Source organism: Carcharodon carcharias, chromosome 4, assembly GCF_017639515.1.
Source record: "Carcharodon carcharias isolate sCarCar2 chromosome 4, sCarCar2.pri, whole genome shotgun sequence".
Classification (NCBI taxonomy): Eukaryota; Metazoa; Chordata; class Chondrichthyes; order Lamniformes; family Lamnidae; genus Carcharodon; species Carcharodon carcharias.
Window position 1 is genome coordinate 159632658 of NC_054470.1, and position 22500 is coordinate 159655157.

Consider the following 22500-nt stretch of genomic DNA (forward strand, 5'->3'; position numbering starts at 1 on the left):
TTTCCCAACCACCGCCCCCTCCTCCCCCCCCCGAATCTGTCACAACTCTCCTTAGCCCCTACGATGGTGGAGTGGTATTGTCTCTGGACTAGTGATCCAGAGATCCAGGTTAATGCTCTGGGGACCTAGGTTCGAATCCCGCCATGGCAGATGGTGGAACTTGAATTCAATAAAAATCTGGAATTAAAAATCTAATGATGACCATGAAACCATTGTTGACTGTTGTAAAAACGTAATGCCCTTTAGGGAAGGAAATCTGTCATCCTTACCTGCATGTGACTCCAGACCCACTGCAATACATGCCTTCTGAAATGTCATGAAAAAAGAATGAAATTGGACGGACCACCCGGCATCGGAATAGGCAACGGAAAGGACAACAGCACCCTCAGCACTGTCGACACTGCAAAGTCCTCCTTACTGACATCTGGGGGCTAGTGCCAAAATTGGGAGAGCAGTCTCACAGACTAGCCAAGCAACAGCCTGACATAATCATCCTCACAGAATCATATCTTACAGATAACGTCCTAGACACCACGATCACCATCCCTGGGTATGTCATGTCCCACCGGCAGGACAGACCCAGCAGATGTGGTGGCACAGTGGTATACATTTGGGAGGGAGTTTCCCTGGGAGTCCTCAACATCGGCTCCAGACCCCCTGAAGTCTCACGGCATCAGGTCAAACATGGGCAAGGAAACCTCCTGCTGATTACCATGTACTGCCCTCCCTCAGCTGATGAATCAGTACTCCTCCATGTTGAACAGCACTTGGAAGAAGCACTGAGGGTGACAAGGGTGCAGAATGTACTCTGGGTGGGGTCTTCAATGTCCATCACCAAGAGTGGCTCAGTAGCGCCACTACTGACCGAGCTGGCCGAGTCCTAAAGGACATAGCTGCTAGCCTGGGTCTGCGGCAGGTGGTGAGGGAACCAACAAGAGGGAAAAACATATTTGACCTCAAGCTCACCAACCTGCCTGCCACAGATGCATCTGTCCATGACGGTATTGGTAGGAGTGACCACTGCACAGTCATTGTGTGGAAGAAGTCCCGGCTTCACCTTCAGGATACCCTCCATCGTGCTGTGTGTCACTACCATCATGCTAAATTGGATAGATTTCGAACAGATCTAGCAACTCAAGACTGGGCATCCATGAGGCGTTCTGGGCTATCAGCAGCAGCAGAATTGTACTTGAATACAATCTGTAACATCATTGCCCGGCATAGCCCCCATTCTACCATTACCATCAAGCCAGAGGATCAACCCTGGTTCAATGAAGAGTGCAGGAGGCATGCCAGGAACAGCACCAGGCAGACCTAATAATGAGGTGTCAACTTGGTGAAGCTATAATGCAGGACTACTTGTGTGACAAACAGCATAAGCAGCAAGTGATAGACAGAGCTGAGCAATCCCACAACCAACGCTTCAGACCCAAGCTCTGCAGTCCTGCCGCATCCAGTCATGAATGGTGATGGACAATTAAACAACTTACTGGAGGAAGATTCTCCTCAAATATTCCCATCCTCAATGATGGAGGAGCCCAGCACACAGTGCAGAAAATTAAGCTGAAGCATTTGCTACAATCTTCAGCCAGAAGTGCTGAGTGGATGATCCATCTTGGCCTCCTCCAGAGGTCCCCAGCATCACAGATGCCAGTCTTCAGCCAATTCAATTCACTCTGCGTGATATTAAGAAATGGCTGAAAGCACTGGATACTGCAAAGGCAATGGGCCCTGACAATATTCCAGCAACAGTACTGAAGACTTGTGCTCCAGAACTTGCCCCACCCCCTAGCCAAGCTGTTCCAGTACAGTTACAATACTGGCACCCCCTGGCTATATGGAAAATTGCCCAGATATGTCTTGTACATAAAAAGCAGGACAAATCCAACCCATCCAATTACCACCCCATCAGTCTACTCTCGATCATCAGTAAAGTAATGGAAGGGGTCATCATCAGTGCTTTCAAGCGGCACTTGCTTAGCAATAACCTGCTCACTGTTGCCCAGTTTGGGTTCCACCAGGGCCGCTCAGCTCCTGACTACATTACAGCCTCGGTCCAAACATTGACAAAAGAGCTGAACTCCTGAAGTGAAGTGAGAGTGACTGCCCCTGACACCAAGGCAGCATTTGACCGCATGTGGCATCAAGGAGCCCTAGCAAAACTGGAGTTAATGAGAATCAGGGGGAAAACTCTCCTCTGGTTGGAGTCATACCTGGCACAAAGGAAGATGGTTGTGGTTGTTGGAGGTCAGTCATCTCAGCCCCAGGACATCACTGCAGGAGTTCCTCAGAGTAGTGTCCTAGGCCCAACCATCTTCAGCTACTTCATCAATAACCTTCCTTCCATCATAAGGTCAGAAGTGGGGATGTTCGCTGATGATTGCACAATGTTCAGTACTATTCGCAACTCCTCTGATACTGAAGCAGTCCATGTCCAAATGCAGCAAGACCTGGACAATATCCAGGCTTGGGCTGACAAGTGGCAAGTAACATTTGCACCATGCAAGTGTCAGGCAATGACCATCTCCAACAAGAGAAAATCCAACCATTGCCCCATGATGTTCAATGGCATTACCATCACTGAATTCAGCCACTATCAACATCCTGGGGGTTACCATTGACCAGAAACTGAACTGGACTAGCCAAATAAATACTGTGGCTACAAAAGCTGGTCAGAGGCCTTCACTGACCTTCTATCCTACTTTACCTGCTACACTCCCCCTTAAACAGTATAAATTCCATCACATTTCTACTCCTCTTTAGCTCTAAAGAAGAGTCATACAGAATTGAAACGATAACTCTTTGGTTCTCCACAGATGCTGTCAGACCTGCTGAGATTTTCCTGCATTTTCTGTTTTTTTTTACCTTTTAAATGAGTTGAGCATTTCAGCATCAACCACCAACTTAGGCAGTGAATTCCAGATACCCACTTCCCTCATGTCCCCTCTAATGCTTCTACCAATCACCTTAAATCTGTGCCCCCTGGTAATTGACCCCTCAACTAAGGGAAACGAGTCTTTCCTGTCTACCCTATTTAGGCCCCTCATAATTTTGAACACTCAATTAGGTCACCCCTTAGCCTCATCTGTTCTAAGCAAAACAACCCTAGCCTATTCAATCTCTCCTCATAGCTGCAATTTTCAAGCCCTGGCAACATTCTTGTACATCTCTTCTGCTATCCCTCCAGCGCAATTGTTTTTCATGTTATGCATTGACCAGAACTGTACACAAAATTCCAGCTGTGATCTAACCAGTGTTTTATATGGTTTCATCATTATATCCCTGCTTTTGTATTCAATACCTCGGCCAATAAAGGAAATCATTCCGTATGCTTTCTTGACCTGCCCTGCTACTTTTAAGAACCTGTGGGCATGCGCTCCAAGGTCTCTTGCTTCCTCAACCCCTCTCAATATCCTCTCATTTATTGAGTATTTCCTTGCTTTGGTTGTTGTCCCCAAATATATTACCTCACGCTTTTCTGGATTGAATTCCATTTGCCACTTCTCCACCCACTCAACCAAACCATTGATATCATTCTGGAGTCGACAGCTGTCCTCTTTACTATCAACCACACGGGCAATTTTTGTGTCACCTGCAAATTTCCCAATCATGCCTCCCATGTTTAAGTCTAAATCATTAATATATAGAACAAACTGAAAGGGCCCCAACATTGAGCCCTGTGGAACGCCGCCGGAAACCATTTTCCATTTGCAAAAACATCCATCGACCATTACTCTCTGCTTCCTGTCACTGGGTCAATTTTGGATCCAACTCGCAACCTTCCCCTGTATCTCATGGGATCTCACTTCCTGATCAGTATGCCATGTGGGACCTCGTCAAATGCCTTATAGATCAAATCCATATAGACTGCATCCACTGCACCACCCTCATCATTCCTCCTTTTTACTTCCTCAAAATATTCTATTGAGTTAGTAAGTCACAATCTTCCCCTAACAAAACTGTGTGCTGACTACCCCTGAACAATCCATGCCTTTCTTAGATTATCCTGTGTCTCAGAATTGTTTCCAATAATTTGGCCACCACTGAAGTCAGACTGACCGGCCTATAATTTTCTGGTCTATCCCTCAAACCCTTTTTAAATAATGGTACAAGGTTCACAGATCTCCAATCCTCTGGGACTTCGCCTATATCTAGTCAGAATTGGAAAATGATCCTCAGAGCATCTGCTGTTTCCTCCCTGGCTTCCTTCAACAGCCTGAGATACAATACATCTGGCCCTGGTGATTTATTCACTTTCAAGGATGCCAGTCCCTCCAGTACTTCCTCTCTTACTATGCTTATTTTATCTGATATTTGACACTCTGCTTGAACTAGAATGTCTGCATCATCCCTCTCCTTGGCGAGGACAGAGATAAATCTCATTAAGAACTCTGCCCACATCTTCTGCATCAACCCACAAGTTACCATGTACATCTCTGATAGGCCCTACCTTTTCATTAATTATTCTCTTGTTAATGTACTGATAAAACTTCTTAGGATTTTCTTTGATTTTACCTGCCAATATTTTTTTGTATCCTCTCTCTGCTTTCTTAATTTCCATTTTTACTTCACCCCTGCACTTTCCAGGCTTTCTATCGTATTAAGTCTTTTGTGACTGTCTTTTCTTTTTCTGCTTTACCTTGGCCTGTATGCTTCTGAATAACCAGGAGGCTCTAGATTTGGCAGCTTTATTTTACTTGGCCTCACTTGCTTGTGAGAAAGAGACACATTGAGGTCACAGAGAGTCTATTTTTCAGCTTAACTAAATGGTACAATTTTAAAGGGTGTTCAGGAAGAGATGTGGAGGTGCACATACACAAGCCCTTTCAAGGTGCCAGGGCAGGTTGAGAAGGCCGTTGAAATACTCAATGCCCTTGGCTTTATAAACAGATGCATAGAGAACAAAAGCAAGGAAGTTGTGCCAAACCTGTTTATAAACATTGGTTATGTACTGAAGCATTATGATCAATTCTTCGTGCCACACATGGGAAAGATGTCAGGTTTTTTTAGAAACAGAGCATAAATGGACCGAATGACTTCCTACGCTGTATCATTTTATGATGATTCTGGTTTTCTATTAAAGGAAATCACCAGTTGAATTCTGAAACCCACTAATTTATCTCTGCGTGGACAGTTTCAGAAAAAAGCCAGCATTAATCATATGCAACTTGATATTTGTTTTTGATCAAAGGACTGATATGGACTAGCTGGAGAGAATGGTTGCCATTTATTGTAAACATATGATTCTGCAAATGAAGGAGATGTTCCCTTCAAGATTCAAGTCCATTTTCCATATGTGAAAACATACTGGCCCGGAATTTGCAGTAGTAAGAATGGTGAAGCTGTCTGTGCTCGCTGATTTTTTTTAACCAGTAAACTTGACAGTAATCTGTCTTCCATAGTTAAACCTGGAAATTGGAACTTGCTGTCAGAGATACCCTGTTCCTCCACAGGGTGCACTTTTGCAGTTTTTGCAGATGAAATCAACATATAAATCATTGTTCAGGTGTGTACTTGAACAAATTGTCCACTATTCTCACTGTAAAGACCAATGGAAAAACTTAAGCCTTGTTCATAAGAAGTAACTAAGTTTGTAATGGTGTACTGTTTCATAATTATTGCTGAACAATTCCTCTGGCCCTGAAAAACATAAGTTTACAACTCTGGAGCTTCATTCACTCAGAAGAAAATTAAAAGGTCGCAGATTTAAAAAAAGTCAAAATTAAAATGTAAGTTTTTTTTGAAGTTTTGTTTTTCTATTTAAGTTTCTCCCTCATTCCTATGTGTGTGCCCCAGTCTTTATTTCACTTAAAATGATTTTAAATGGTTATTTCCAGTTTTGCTTTTTGTGAGGTTTCTTCAATCTGGTTGGTTGTTCAGCCTCTTTGCATCCTCCTGGATGGCACAGATCACCTGTGGAAGATGCCAGACTCAAATTGATGTTGAAAAAGAGGAAACCTGTGCTAGAGCCTGCTACAAGTTGTGGGTAGCTTTGTTTTTGAGGTGAACGACAAGTGCTGCTGCTTCACTTTCTGCAAAATTAGGAGCATTTTTAAAGTTAATTCATGGGATGTGGACATCTCTGGCTAGGCCAGCATTTATTGCCCATCCCTAATTGCTCTTCAGAAGGTGGTGGTGAGTTGCCTACTTGTACTGCTGAAGTCTATGTGGTGTAGATACACCCACAGTGCTATTAGGGAGGGAGTTCCAGGATTTTGACCCAGTGACTGAAGGATGGCGATATATTTCCAAGTCAGGATGGTGAGTGACTTGGAGGGGAACTTCCACGTGGTGGTGTTCCCGTGTATCTGCATTATTCTATGCCGCTGTTCTGCAAGTCCCCTGTTAGACTTCTTAAAAACAATTGATGGGAAAATATTGTCATACTCAGGGCTGAGACAACTAAAGTATTGTCATTTCTTAGCACTGAGGTTTTGTTGAACTTTGCACTGTGGAGAAGGAGTGTTATTAATTTAAATACCAGTAGAGGTCATAATACACCCGATGGAACTTTCCAAAGTGCATTGTAATCTCTTGTTATATATGCATTAACCCTTATTTTGCCATCATTACTGTTCGCTGCTTCCTCCTCATCAATCCCATAATGCACCAATTTAAATCTGAAGAAAGATGAGATGTGACAGCTGGGTGGAGTCGATTGTATTGTTGCCTTTGCACCAGATCCTATAGGTGTGAGCCCCATTCTCCCCCTCACCACCTCACCTGAATTTTAAACATATTCTGGGCTGATACTGTGGTACCACCTCTACTGGGTGAAACACCTAACCTTTGATCTGCACCACCCTGTGTGGTGTGATTGAGATGTATGTGGGGTGGAGCACTCAAAAGTTTGTGTTTGCTTTTGGAATTCATTTGCTTATGTGCAACATAAAATGCAAATGCTGCATTTTTTTTATTCAGGGAACTTGCTGGCTGGGCCAGCATTTATTGCCCATCCCTAGTTGCCCTTGAGAAAGTGGTGATGAGTTGCCTTCTTGAACCACTGCAGTCCATGTGGTGTAGGTACACCCATGGTGCTGTTAGGAAGGGAGTTCCAGGATTTTGACCTAGCGACAGTGAAGGAACGGCAATATATTTCCAAGTCAGGGTGATGAGTGACTTGGAGGGGAACTTCAGGTGGTGTTGTTCCCATGTGTCTGCTGGCCTTGTCCTTCTAGATGGTAGTAGTCGTGAGTTTGGAAGGCGCTGTTGAAGCAGCCTTGGTGACTTCCTGCAGTGCATCTTATAGATGGTACACACTGCTGCTACTGTGCGTAGGTGGTGGAGGTAGTGAATGTTTGTGGACGTGGTGCCAATCAAGCAGGCTGCTTTGTCCTGGATGGTGTCAAGCTCCATGAGTATTGTGGGAGCTGCACTCATCCAGGCAAGTGGGGAGTATTGCATCACAGTCCTGACTTGTACCTTGCAGATGGTGGACAGGCTCTGGGGAGTCAGGAGGTGAGTTACTTGTCGCAGGATTCCTAGCCTCTGACCTGCTCTTGTAGCCACAGTATTTATATGGCTAGTCCAGTTCAGTTTCTGGTCAATGGTAACCCCCTGGATGTTGATAGTGGGGGATTCAATGCCATTGAACATCTGGGGCAATGGTTGGATTCTCTCTTGTTGGAGATGGTCATTGCCTGGCACTTGTGTGGCGCGAATGTTACTTGCCACTTGTCAGCCCAAGCCTGGATATCGTCCAGGTCTTGCTACATTTGGATATGGTTTGCTTCTGTAACTGAGGAGTCACGAATGGTGCTGAGCATTGTGCAATCATCAGCGAATGTCCTCACTACTGACTTTATTATGGAAGGAAGGTCATTGATGAAGTAGCTGAAGAGGTTGGGCCGAGGACGCTAAGCTGAGGAACTCCTGTAGCGATGTCCTGAAGCTGAGGTGACTGACCTCCAACAATCACTATTATCTTCCTTTCTGCTAGGTATGACTCCAAACAGTATAGAGTTTTCCCCCTGATTCCCATTGACTCCAATTTTGCTAAGGCTACTTGATGCCACATTTGGTCAAATGCGGCCATGTTGTCAAGGGCAGTCACTCTCACCTCAGCTTGGGAGTTCAGCTCTTTTGTCTGTGTTTGAACCAAGGCCAGGAGCTGAATGGTCCTGGTGGAACCCAAACTGGGCATCAGTGATCAGGTTATTGCTAAGCAAGTGCCACTTGATAGCACTGTTGATGACCCTTCCATTACTTTACTGATGATTGAGAGTAGACTGATGGGGCAGTAATTGGCTGGGTTAGATTTGTCCTGCTTTTTGTGCAGGACATTTCTGGGCAATTTTCCACATAGCCAGGTGGATACCAGTTTTGTAGATGTACTGGAACAGCCTGGCTAGGGGCGCAGAAAGTTCTGGAGGACAAGTCTTCAGTACTGTTGCCAGAATATTGTCACAGCCCATAGCCTTTGCAGTATCCAGTGCCTACAGCTGTTTCTTGATATCATGTGGAGTGAATTGAATTGGCTGAAGTCTGGCATCTGTGATGCTGGGGACCTCTGGAGCAAGCTGAGATGGCTCACCCACTCATGATCATGGCTCAACTTCTCAGAACAATTCAAGTTTATAAGAGTACATGTTTTTAAGTACATGATAAAGCTATTCATAGTTTACACCCAAGCAATAGCACAAATATTGCATTTAGGCTATGGTTAGTTTTTGAGTTATGAAATGCAAAATTTATTTGGCAAAACATTCAACTTATGAAATATCAAATGATTTTGCGATTCATGCACTAGGATACCCAGATCCCTCTGCATCTCAGAGCTCTGCAATCTCTCATTATTTAGATAATATGCTCCTATAGGAGTTCGTTAAAGAAGTAACATGTGGCTAAAGGGGAACCAGTGGATGTATTGTACTTAGATTTCCAGAAGGCATTTGATAAGGTGCCACATCAAAGATTATTGCAGAAAATAAAAGTTCATAGTGTGGGGGATAACATATTGGCACGGATAGAAGATTGGCTAGCTAAAAGGAAACCGAGAGTAGGCATAAATGGATCATTTTCTAGTTGGCAAGATGTAATGCGTGGTGTGCTACAGGGATCAGTGGTGGGGCCACAACTCTTTACAATTTATATAAATGGTTTGGATGAAGGGACCAAAGGTATGGTTGCTAAATTTGCTGTTAACACAAAGATAGGTAAGAAAGTAAACTATGAATAGGACAGGAGGCAGCTACAAAGGGATATAGATAGGTTAATTAAGTGGGCAAGGATCTGGCAAATGTATTATAATGTGGGAAAATGTGAAATTGCCATTTTGGCAGGACAAATAAAAAAGAAGCATATTATCTAAATGGTGAAAGGATGCAGAGGGATCTGGGTATCCTTGTGCATGAATCACAAAATCGTTAGTATACAGGTAGAGCAAGTAGTTAGGAAAGTTAATAGAATGTTATCAGTTCTGTCGAAGGGTCATGAGGACTCGAAACGTCTACTCTTTTCTCCGCCGATGCTGCCAGAGCTGCTGAGCTTTTCCAGGTAATTCTGTTTTTGAATAGAATGTTATCGTTTATTGCGAGGGGAATTGAATGCAAGAATAGGGAGGTTATGCTTCAGTTATATACAGCAATAGCGAGACCACGTCTAGAGTACTGTATGCAGTATTGGTCTCCTTATTTAAGGAAGAATGTAAGTACATTGGAAGCAGTTCAGAGAAGGCTTCCGAGACTAATACCTGGAATGGGCGGGTTGTCTTATGAGGAAAGGCTGGTCAGGCTAGGCTTGTATCCACTGGAGTTTAGGAGAGTAAGAGGTGACTTGATTGAAACATAAGATCCTGAGGGGTCTGGATAGGGTGGATGTGGAAAGGATGTTTCCTCTTGTGGGAGAATCTAGAACTAGGGGTCACTGTTTAAAAATAAGGGGTTACCCATTTAAGACAGAGATGAGGAGAATTTTTTTCTCTTGAGGGTCGTGAGTCTTTGGGAATCTCTTCCCCAAAGGGCAGTGGAGGCGGAACCTTTGAATATTTTTTAAGACAGAGTTAGATAGATTCTTGATGAGCAAGGGGGCAAAAGGTTATTGGGGAAGGCAGTAACATGGAGTTGAGGTTACAATCAGATCAGCCACCATCATCCTGAATGGTGGAGCAGGCTCGAAGGGCCAAGTGACATACTCCTGCTTCTGATTCGTATGTTCATATGCTCCAATCACCAGGGCCTGCCTTCTGGGCCCCACATCCCCCCACCCTAATTACCTCTCTTCAGGGGCATGCAGTCACTGAGGTGCCCTCTCCCTGTAGCTCGCCCTCTGACTGGGCTGACATCTCTTGGGGTTCGACACCATCCTTTATCGATATGACGGTCTTGGCAGCGGCCAATTAATGGGTCACTGCCACAAACATGCCTCTTCAGGTCCTGCCACCAGCTTAAGAGGGGTCACTTCCTACTTTTGGCCCTGGTGGCGGGATTTTAATCTTCCCAGTAAATATAAAATCTTGTGGCTGAGTTTGAACAGCTGTAATTTTTTTTGGTTTTATGTAGGCTTTTTAAGCATTCCTCTGTTAATCTTCTTCCAACATTTTCCACTTTTTTCAGTTGTTACCATTTATCATTCTTCATCTCAAGTTTAAAAATTAATGTTTCATAAGTTGAATGTTTTGCCAAATATATTTTGCATGTCATGATTCAAAAACTAACCACAGCCTAAATGCAATATTTGTGCTATTGCTTTGGTGTAAACTATGAATAGCTTTATCATGTACTTAAAAACATGTACTCTTATAAACTTGAATTGTTCTGAGAAGTTGTCATGATCGTGAGTGGATGACCCATCTTGGCCTGCTCCGGAGGTCCCCAGCATTACAGATACCAGACTTCAGCCAATTCGATTTACTCTACATGATATCAAGAAATAACAGGAGGCACTAGATACTGCAAAGGCTATGGGACCTGACAACATTCCAGCAACAGCACTGAAGACTTGTGCTCCAGAGCTAGCCGCACCCAAGCTATTCCAATACAGCTGCAACACTGGCTTCTACCCAACAATGTGGAAAATTCCCCAAGCATGCCTTGTCTGCAAAAAGGAGAAACCCAATGCAGCCAATTACTGCCCCATCGGTCTACTTTCGATCTTCTGCAAAGTGGAGGAAAGTGTCGTCGACAGGGCTATCAAGCGGCACTTATTCAGCAATAACCTCTTCATTGACTCTTAATTTGGGTTCCTCCAGGGCCACTCAGCTCCTGACCTAATTACAGTCTTGGCCCAAGTATGGACAAAAGAGCTGAACGCCTGAAGTGAGGTGAGAGTGACTGTCCTTGAGATTAAGGTAGCATTTAACTGAGTGTTGCATCAAGGAGCCCCAGCAAAATTCAGGTCAGTTGGATTCGGGGGGACGGCGGGTGGTGGGGGGAGAACTCTCCACTGGTTGGAGTCATACCTAGCAAAAAAGGAAGATGATTGTTGTATGCCAATCACCTCAGTCCCGGTACACCACTGCAGAAGTTCCTCAGGGTAGTGCCCTTGGCCCAACGATCTTCGTCTCTTTCATCAATGACCTCCCCTCCATCTGTCATTAGGTCAGAGCAGATGTTCGCTGCTGATTGCATAATGTTCAGCACAGTTCACGACTCCTCAGATATTGAAGTAGTCCATGGCTATATGTAACAATTCCTGGACAATATTCAGGTTTGGGCTGATGAGTGGCAAGTAACTTCGTGCCACACAAATGCCAGGCAATGATTATTGCAAACACGAGAGAATCCAACCAGCTCCCCTTGACATTCAATGGCATTGCCATCACTGAATCCCCCATTATCAACATCCTGTGGTTCCCATTGACTAGAAACTGAACTGGAGCAGCCATTTAAGTACTGTGGCTACAAGAGCAGGTCAGAGAATGGGAATTCTCCCCAGAGAAACTCACTTCTTAACTCCCCAAAGCCCGCCCACCATCTACAAGGCATAAGTCAGGAGTGTGATTGAATACCCTCCCCTTGCCTGGATAAGTGCAACTCCAACAACACTCAAGAAGCCATGCAGGACAATGCAACCTGCTTGATTTGCATACCATCCACCACCTTCAACATTCATTCCCACTGCCACTGGCGCACGGTGGCAGCAGTGTGTACCATCTACAAGATGCACTGCAGGAATTCACCAAAGCTCCTTCAACAGCACCTTCCAAACCCGCGGCCTCTACCACCAAAAAGAACTAGGGTAGCGGATGCAAGGGAACACCACCACCTGACCAGGTCACATACCATCCTGATTTGGAAATATATCACCGTTCATTCACTGTCTCTGGGTTAAAATCCTGGAAATCCCTCCCTAACAGCACTATGGGTGTACTTACACCACATGGTCTGCAGCAGTTTAAGAATGCAGCTCACCACCACCACCTCAGGGCAGTTGGGGATGGGCTATAAATGCTGGCCTCATCAGCGATACCCATGTCCCATGAACAAATATGAAAAAATCTGTTGGTGTAGTAGAGTCTTTCAAATACATCGAAAGGGAATTGCTTGAAGAAAAGGATAATGGAGGAATCAGACAGAAATGCCAAATGGCTGATTTCTGTGTTGTAAAATACTGTGACTAAGATAGACTAACCCAGCATCCAGCAAGATTCAAAACTTGGAAGCTTCCTGCTTGGTAATCATGACATGTGATGTCGTTGTCCACTGAGGCAGGAACTCAACAACTTTAGACTTTGAATATAGCATATAATTGCATTATGCAGAATGAGGAACAAGCTCTTGCTCAGGGACCTGCTCCTGTCCTACGTCCATATATTCTTGTACCGAAGATTGTGATTGCCACTTTAAATAGGAATACATATAGGGCAGAATTTTTTGTCCCGCAGGCACGTGCCTGACCCGATCGAGAGTGAAATAGTGCGTAATGATGTCGGGTGAGCATCCTGATGTCATTGCGCACTCCTGCAATCTATCGGTCGGTGGGAGTCGGCAGTGCTCCTGCTGACAATTAAAAGGCCTATTAAGGCTCCTAAGTAATTAATATATATTTTTCGCTGCCCGCTCAACCATTCGGTTAGTGGGTGGGTGGGTGAATAGGCCAGGCAGCCTTTGCATTTTTTAACAAAACCTCATCCACGGGCAGGATGAGGTTTCTAATGGTAAATTTTTTTTAAAAATAGACATTTTTTAACATGTCCCTCTTCATGTGACTGAGTCGCATGTGGGGACGTGTTTATATCATTTGTAAAAGCTTTATTTTCCATTTTAAAATTCTTCAGCTGCCTGAGGCAGCCCTGTGCCTTCAGGGAGCTTTCAGTGCGCGTCCCCCTGCGCATGCACAGCCTTTAGCGCTCACACTGCTCCCGCCCCGCCCTGGCAGCGCTGAGCCTTTCAGCGCGTGTTTCACGCTGGCGTTCCATTAATTGGCCAGGCAGCATGAAATCGTGGTTGGAGCCCAATCGCAGGCGGTGGCCTGTTTTGCGGCTGCTCCTGAGCCCGCCCATGCGACAAAGGGAAAATCCTGCCCATAGAATAGAAATGAACGGAACGGAAGTAACTGTTCATACTCAACCACAGAGCAGTAGGATACAGAGGATGCAAATGATCCTTTATGTAATTGTCTTCAAAATGATGTCTCATACTTGTTATTAGGTGTAAAGCAAGATGATCAAAACTATAGTAGAAATTTTGCAAAGCCAATCCATCTCTGCCATACCCGTGTGGTATCTTGGTTAACAGAAGGTAGCAACATGAAGTAATAATGAGAGACACCAAACCATGCTTTTGTGTAGAATGTCAGGTGGTAGTAGAAAACATTGGCATTCTGCATTTCTATCAACAATACATCATGGCAGCTAGTGATTTTGAGTTCAGGTTTTAAAAAGAAAGGATAGATTTGCTTCAGAAGCAGAATTGGCAAAATGAAAAGAATTACGATTGTTCAAACAAGGGCAAGTATACACTGCAAAGTTTTAGCATGGTAAATATTTGTAGAGAAATGGATGGACAATGGTTGCTATTGCTACAAGCGAGAAGAAAAACAGTAGTAAGTACTCAACAATTTATGTTAGAAGTGCTATGTAAATATAATAAAACTTCCCATAGTCCTTCAAAGGAGCATTATAAAGCAAATTAGGCACCAAGCCACATATGATGATATTAGGGCAACTGACCAAAAATTCAAAAGTGGTAAGTTTTAAGGAGCATCTTAAAGGAAGAAAGAGAAGTAAAGGGTCAGAGAGGTTTGGGGAGGGAATTTCAGGGTATTCTGGCCTAAGCAGCTGAAAGCTGGTGGAGCAGATAAAATCATAAATACTCAAAGTGGCAGAAGTAGATGAGCGCATATACTCGAGGGTTGTAGGGCTGGAGGAAACTAGAGATAGGGAGGGGTGAGCCGATGAGGTCTGAAAATGATGAGAATTTTAAATCAAGGCTTTGCTTCACTGAGAGCCAATGTAGATCAGCGAGTACAGGGGTGAAAGGAACTTGGTGTGAGTAAGGACCCAGGTAGCAGAGTTTTGAATGACCTCAAGTTCACAGAGGGTAGAATGTGGGAGACAAGTCACGTGTGCATTGGAATAGTTGAAGCTAGAGGTAACAAAGACAGTCTCCGCAGTAGAGGAGCTGAGGCGGGGCAGTCAGGTGATGTTAGAGGTGGAAATGGAGGCAGTCTTAGCAATGGTGCAACTTTGTGGCCGGAAACTCATTTTGGGGTCAAATATGACACCAAGATTGCGAATAGCCGGCTTTAGACTGAGACAATTGGCAGGCAAATAGGGATGGAGTCAGTAGCTAGGAAATGGTATTTGGATGAGGGACCCGAAGACGGTGGCTTCAGCCTTCCCAATATTTAATTGAAGAGCGTTTCTGCTGAACTACTACTGGATCTCCGATAAGTGGTCTGGTAATTTAGCAACAGACCCGAGAGCGGATAATGAAGTAGAGCTAGCTGTCATCTGCGCATATGGAAAAACTAATGCTGTGTTTTTACATGATGCTGTGGGGCAGCAAGAAAATGATAAACAGGAGGGGGCCAAAGATATATTCTTGGGGGGACACCATAGGCAACTGCAGGAGTGGAGAAAGTAATCATAGCAAGTGATAATCTGGCTACGATTAGCTAGATATAAACGGAACTGGGCAAGTGTAATTCCACCCAGCTGGATGACAGTGGAGAGGCATTGGAGGGGGATGGTGTGGTCAGCTGTGCCAAAGACTTTAGACAGGTCGAAGGATGGTTTACCTTCATATCTTCCCCTCAGGATATTGTAGTAACAATATGGCATCTTTTTATGCTGAATATTCAATACTATTGAAATAAGGGTGTATCTTGAAAATTAGATTGCTATGAAGAGAAAATATAATGGCTAGATTTAGCGGGGAGAGGGTGGCATAGTGGTATTGTCATTGAACTAGTAATCCAGAGGCCCAGGCTAATACTCCAGGGACATGGGTACAAATTTCACTATGGCAGCTGATAGAATTTAAATTCAATTAATAAATCTGGAATTGAAAGCTAGTCTCAGTAATAGTGACCGTGAAGCTATCATCAATTGTCGTAAAAACCCATGTCCTTTAGGGAAGGAAATCTGCCATCCTTGCCCGGTCTGACCTACATGCAGCTCCAGACGTACAGCAATGTGGCTGACTCTTAACTGGCCTCTGAAATGGCTGACCAAGCCACTCATTTCAAGGTCAATTAGGGATGGGCTACAAAAGCTGGCCTTGCCAGCAATGCCCACATCCCATGAAACATTTACTGGCAATGCTTACACAGAGCAGATATAACTGCAATCCAGATTCATAAGTGTAATCGACAAATATTTTTTGGTGCCAGTCTAGTTTTTGAGTGGGGAACAGTAGTGTATTAGAACTGTACAAGCCTTAGATTTGTAAGTGAAAAAATGAATGCTGTACATTTACTTTGTAAACTATTTCATATTAAAATGTTCAGTAGTTAATATTACATGAGCCTGGATAGGAAGGGGGTCATCCCAAATTACTACTGGAAGAATAACAAGATTTGGTTTGGAGATGAAAATAATAATCTTGTTAATACCTCACAGGATTGCTGAGGAACTCCCAGGTCTATTCAATCACTACCTAATGGCTCATAGACATCCCTTATGAATTGGTACTCTTACCAGTGGGCAGTAAAAGAGGGCACAAAGCATGCCCTGTGAACATGGAAGTATATTTATTTATTTTCTTATTCCTCTGGAAAGTGTAAACCCTGTATCACAATGATAATTTGGACAGGCTCTCTTCTACTCTGGGGCTAGCTTTTTAAACTCAAAGCAAAAACATGTACATTTTAACTCTTTTAGTATATGATATTCCTGGTGTCTTCTGTAAAAGATATCACCGATCTCAGTTTATGGGCAGGTCAAACCTGATGGAAGAGCCTTCGGTTATTCTGAGCTACCCTGGAAGCATAAATCTGTTCTTCGTTTATATTCAGGAATATCTAGGATATGCTTCTTGTTCTTCACTATGGCACATAGCCTGCTTAAATTCCTCTCACGTTCTGCATTTTGAAAACAATTGCAATTCTTTCTTTCATTGTATCATGGAGGGAGCTTCATGTTTCAGTGATTTGACTTTTAGCAGTACAATGGGAAAGTTCTTAGACCACACACCCAAGGTGTTTGCTTAAGGTAGTTTCAAACATCATTTTTGTAAAGGCTCCAGTGCCTTCCTTCTACAGTTTGTTATATTCCTCCTCTCCAAAGAGACAATATCACAATGGTGATACTTCTGAAGATACTTTTATGTTTGGGATCCTAGGAATTGTTTTGGTTTGATAAAAGATCTTCATGTGAACTCTCATTAGGGAGCAATGAGTGGCTAAATAATTATAATCCATTTGTAATGTAACTCTTTAATTAGTTGTGAACTGCTGATTTTGACCCTTGTTTATATTGGCATGTGTTTAACTCCGATTCCAGGAGACCAGTGTCTGTTGTGCTAGCTTTCTCAGTTTAGACTACTGTTTCACCGATGGAACTTTGGCTGCTGGTATCAGACTCACTTAAAGCTGTGGTTTCATTTCATAAGTAGACACCCTGGCCCTATGCTTGGGAAAGGAATTTGCAGTCTGGGAAAATTTTGAGCTAGGAACTCTTAACCTAAATACACAATAGAGTTCTCTCTGGTGGTGAGTGACAGCTCAGATAAGGTAGGAGTCACAAAAAGCCACAATGTAGCCAAGAGCAGCAGCAAAGAAAGCTTTATGGAGCAAAGCCATAGTGCTGTCACACACTCCTCTTGTATTTTAAACAATGCTGAGGGAAGCCATACAGATAACAAATGCCTATTTTTTAATAGTATATGTTATGTCTCAACAATTCAAAACATTTCAGATGCTCATCAAACCCAAGAGTATTACATGGTATATTTATATTATTCCAATATCTTATTTTTAAATGATTGTTAAATTTATTTTTTTTCTTGTTGGTCATTGTGAAAATCTTAATCAGCGTAAAGCTTATCATTTAGAAATGAAGAGTTGCTATAATGGTATTTCCATATCTTCTTGTTTGGTTTTCCCAATTAATCGCTCATACTGTCCCTGTAGATTGATCTTCCTTTCTGTGAATTTTTCTCACTTTTCTAATTTTATGTTTTTGATCTGGTTATATTTAGAGTGTAACAATCTGATCTTTACCTACATTTTTAAACTGAAGGTGTCTCAGGATGACTCAGCAGTGTTGTGGTTGGATGAGATCCAGGAAGCAATCATTTCAGCAAATAAGGACACTGATGAAGCTCATTGCTGTAAGTAAGGGATGACTATGTGTCTAGCTTAAGCACAATTTGAAACAAAAACATTCTAATTTTGTTTGCGATTTACTCTGACTAGCTACAGTGTTCACCACCTAACTGAGAGACTGGTGTTCAAATCCAGATCTTGACATCTTTCCTGGGACTTCTCCCACAGAAGGAGCTGGCTAGATTCGTGGGAAGTGGAGTGAAGAACCTATGGATAGGGAGCAAACATTAACTGGAGATAGTTCCCTTTTCACACAATAGAATGGCATCTCTGGCAGCAGGTGCACAAAAGCTGGGCATTGACCAAGGAGGATAGTTTAGAAAGGTGTCTGGCTGGAACAATATAATATAATCATGGAAAATTTAGGAAAAGTTTGTAAAATCAAAGATTAAGCTAGTATTACTTGCTTGCCCTTCATGTATTGATGTAGTGACCTGAACAATAGGGAAAATTGCAAAGATAGACACAATAAGAATTTACATGGCTGGAGTCTGAAATATGCCAACCCTTAGTTCTTTTGCACATTATAGACTGTTGAGCACGTGCTTTTGGAGTGACTTGGGTTGGTAGCATGTTGATGAGCCAGTACACTGTGCTAGTTAGTATAATTTATGGGTTTGTATGCATTAACTTGGACTCAGTTAATTGTCTTGACTAATTTGGATTCAAGAATCATGACCAGAATTTGAGTTTGTTGGCTGAATTGGCATTGTATTATAGTATTAATGGAGTGCAATATTGTTGGAGCTCCCACCTTCTGGATGAAATGGTAAATTTTAAGTGGACTTTAAGTACCTTAGGGCAGTATTTGAAGATGATCAGAGCCTTCTCTTAGTGTCCTAGTCAACATTTATTCTATCGACCAATATTTGCTTATTTATCTTATTGTTGGTCGAGGCATTTACATTGTATAGAATAACTAGCTTGTTGATCTGTCAATACTGATGTGCACAAAAAGCAACCAAAATGTTAATGGGAACACTGCTTCTTGACAGTTATAATTACGGATTTCAGAAGTCACGAAGCACTAATACAGTTATAAAGTAAATGAATTTAAACTCCATTTGAAATATTGTGTTCAGTTTTGGACACCCAACAGGATGGATATGCTTCCCATGGAGAAAGTCCAATGAGGTTTCACCAGGATGATATGAGAGCTGAAGCAGTTAATTAATGATGACAAACTAGGTAGATTTACTTTACAAAAAGCAAGATACTTGCACGCTGGGAATCTGAAGTTTAAAAAGAATGCTTGAAATACTCAGCAGGTCTGGAAGAGAAACAGAGTTATCATTTCAAATTGATGATCAAAACAGAATTTATATTGCCTGAAATGAGTTTATCAATGACCTGATTGAAGTAATAATTAATTCAAGTAATTGAAAGGGTAACTTCAAATTACTATTTTCTGTAGTAGAAGAAATGAAATCTCAAGTTGTGAAAATGCGCAACATTGTTCCCCAGAAAGCCCGAGATTCACAAGTCAAGTGAAGTATTTAAAAAGTTAAATATTTACTTGTAAAACAAGGCAATTTTTTCTGCAGCAGGGTACCTGACAATGTCTGCCCTTAATTAGATTTGTCCTTGCATGTTTAAGTTTTATAATTCAGGTGTGACAAGTTGCAGAAAGTGTGAGCAAATCATTAGGGACCTGAATGAACAGGGAAAGCAACTGCATTTCTCCTTAGTCAATCAGGTTGAAGAATTGTAAAATTAACAATGCAAGGATAGACAAGGAAGCGTAAATTAGAGTGGGTGAATTGCTGGAAGCTTTTGGATTTCCACATTTAACAGCATATGTGCAGAACACTCACAGTTTTGCCATCATTACTGTTTGAAAACTTGCCCTATAAAAATAAACAAATGCTATGCCCTTTTATTTTGAGAAGTAAAGTATAACTAATGCACTCCTCTGTCCTTTGTTTCTCTTTCAGTGGCTGTTGCAATAAGTGAAGTTAACTCAGCAATTGAGAAGGGTGACTCACAGCTAATATTGACTACACTACAGCCTTCCAACATAACCATGAGAGGAGTGCTACCAGAATGTGCTGATACTTATCAAAATGAGCTCTCTGAAGCAAAAAAGCAAAAGACTGGAAATGGTATGGAACACAAGGGATATGTAACAATTTTCTCTATCATTAACTACAATGTCCTTGGGTCAGACTAAGGGAAACTAACTAGTTGGCAGAGAATGTTAAGAGGTGCCTTGGTATGCCTCAGTAATGTACCATTTGTGCTGGGAGGTATATATGTGTGTGCCCAGTTACCCCATGACTAACTGTTTGGTTTTCATTTGGTGCCTATTACTAACGATTAGGTTAAGATTACGGCTCAAGTGTCGTGAATGATAGACAAGAGCCTGTGTTCTTCAATGGTGGCTCAAAACATGTAGAGCCTAAAACCCTGGTTTAAACCGAGCCAGTTTCACTGGTAGAATATTTACTTATTACCAATCTGGAAGAAGGATTTAAATGCTGTCACTTATGATTAATGCTTTTGCAGCACTAGAATTCAGATACAGACCTGCTGGTGCAGCCCCACTCTGTCTTACTCTTTTCTGTACCGACAGCAGGAGACTAGTGCAATAGCTGCAATGAATACTCTCTAAAATGAGGAGTCAGCGCAGTGTTTCAAGAAAGATTCTGCATTGCAGCAAGCTTTGCTGGCTTCACTCTTATTTATTTCTCAACACAAATCTAACCTATATTTGATTTATGCAGCCATCGTGCTCTGGACCTCCTGATGCTTTGGAATTTTCCACAATTGTGAACATCAACATGTGCATGGACATTATTTGTTCAAGTTGATGCACATGTGGTACCTCAATCTCACATGGCACAAATCTTACATGTCATTTATCAGCCCAAGCTTGTTCATCCAAGACACATTTCTGCCATAATACTTTTTTATTCATTCATGGTGTGTGGGTTTTGCTGGCTGCGCCAGCATTTATTGCTAAGCAACTGGCGCTTGATAGCACTGTTGATGACCCCTTGCATTGCTTTACTGATGATCGAGAGTAGACTGATGGGGTGGTAATTGACCGGTTTGTATTTGTCCTGCTTTTTGAGTACAAGACATACCTGGGCAATTTTCCACATAGCCGGGTTAATGCCAGTGTTGTAGCTGTACTGGAACAGCTTGGCTAGTTGTGCGGCAAGTCCTGCAGCATCAGTCTTCAGTACTATTACTGGAATATTGTCAGGGTCCATAGTCTTTGCAGTATCTACTGCCTTCAGCCGTTTCTTGATATCACGTGGATTGAATCGAATTGGCTGAAGCCTGGCATTTGTGATGCTGGGGACCTCCGGAGGAGGCCGAGATGGATCATCCAGTCGGCACTTCTGAATAAAGATTGTTGTAAATACTTCAGCCTTATCTTCTGCGCTTGTGTGCTGGGCTCCTCCATCATTGAGAATGGGGATATTTGTGGAGCCACCACCTCCTCCTGTGAGTTGTTTAATTGTCCCACTATTCATGACTGGATGTGGTAGGACTGCAAGTTAAATGTTGGCTTGATGGCAAGAGTTGTTACTCTTACCTCACTTCTGACTTTCAACTCTTATAACCTTGCCTAGAGAAGGTGGTGGTGAGCTGTCTTCTTGAACTGCTGCGGTCTGTGGTGTAGGTGCACCCACAGTACTGTTTGGAAGGGAGTTCCAGGATCTTGACCCAGTGATGGTGAAGGAAAGGTGATATATTTCCAAGTCAGGATGGTGAGTGGCTTGGAGGGGAACTTCCAGGTGGTGGTGTTCCCATCTATCTGTTGCTCTTGTCCTTCTAGATGCTAGTGGTCGTGGGTTTGGAAGATGGCCAAAGGAACCTTGGCGAATTCCTGCAGTGCATCTTGTGGATAATACATACTGCTGCTACTGTGCATTGGTGGTGGAGGGAGTGAATGCTTGTGGATGTAGTGCCAATCAAGTGGGCTGCTTTGTCCTGTACAGTGTCAAGCTCATGCAGGCAAATGAGGAGTATTCCATCACACTCCAGACCTGTCCCTTGTAAATGGTGATCAGGCTTTGGGGAGTCAGATGGTGAGTTACTTGTGGCACGATTCCTAGCCTCTGACCTGCTCTTGTAGCCACAGTATTTATATGGCTAGTCCAGTTCAGTTTCTGGTCAATGGTAACCCCCAGGATGTTGATAGTGGGGGATTCAGGTGGTAATGCCATTGAACATTAGGGGGCGATGATTGGGTTCTCTCTTGTTGGAGATGGTCATTGCCTGACACTTGTGTGATGTGAATGTTACTTGACACTTGTCAGCCCAAGCCTGGATATTATCCAGGTCTTTCTGCATTTGGACATGGACTGCTTTAGTATCTGAGAAGTCGCAAATGGTGTTGAACATTGGCAATCATCAATGAACATCCCCACTTATGATCTTATGATGGAAGAAAGGACGTTGATGAAGCAGCTGAAGATGGTCAGGCCTAGGACACTACCCTGAGGAATTCCTGCTGAGATGACTGACCTCCAACAACTACAGCCATCTTCCTTTGTACTAGGTATGAATCCAAACAGCGGAAAGTTTCCCCCCGATTCCCATTGATTTCAGTTTTTCTAGGTATCCTTGATGCCACACTCGGTCAAATGCTGCCTTGATGTCAAGGGCAGTCACTCTCACCTCACCTCAGGAGTTCAGCTCTTTTGTCCATGTTTGAACCAAAGTTGTAATGTGTTCAGGAGCTGAATGGCCCTGGCATAACCCAAACTGGCTTCAGTGAGCAGGTTATTGCTAAGCAACTGGCGCTTGATAGCACTGTTGATGACCCCCTTGCATTGC

At 43.0% G+C, this 22500-nt stretch overlaps 1 protein-coding gene across 2 annotated transcripts in view; it reads left to right on the forward strand.

Moving 5' to 3' along the window:
• iqgap2 (IQ motif containing GTPase activating protein 2) overlaps positions 1-22500 on the forward strand; it is a 393779-nt gene that overhangs the window by 248262 nt on the left and 123017 nt on the right. For both annotated transcript variants that reach the window (XM_041185732.1, XM_041185733.1), the window contains exons 16-17: positions 17624-17714; positions 19644-19811. In XM_041185732.1, coding sequence (XP_041041666.1) covers positions 17624-17714; positions 19644-19811 — 259 coding nt within the window. The remainder of the gene's footprint in view (positions 1-17623; positions 17715-19643; positions 19812-22500) is intronic.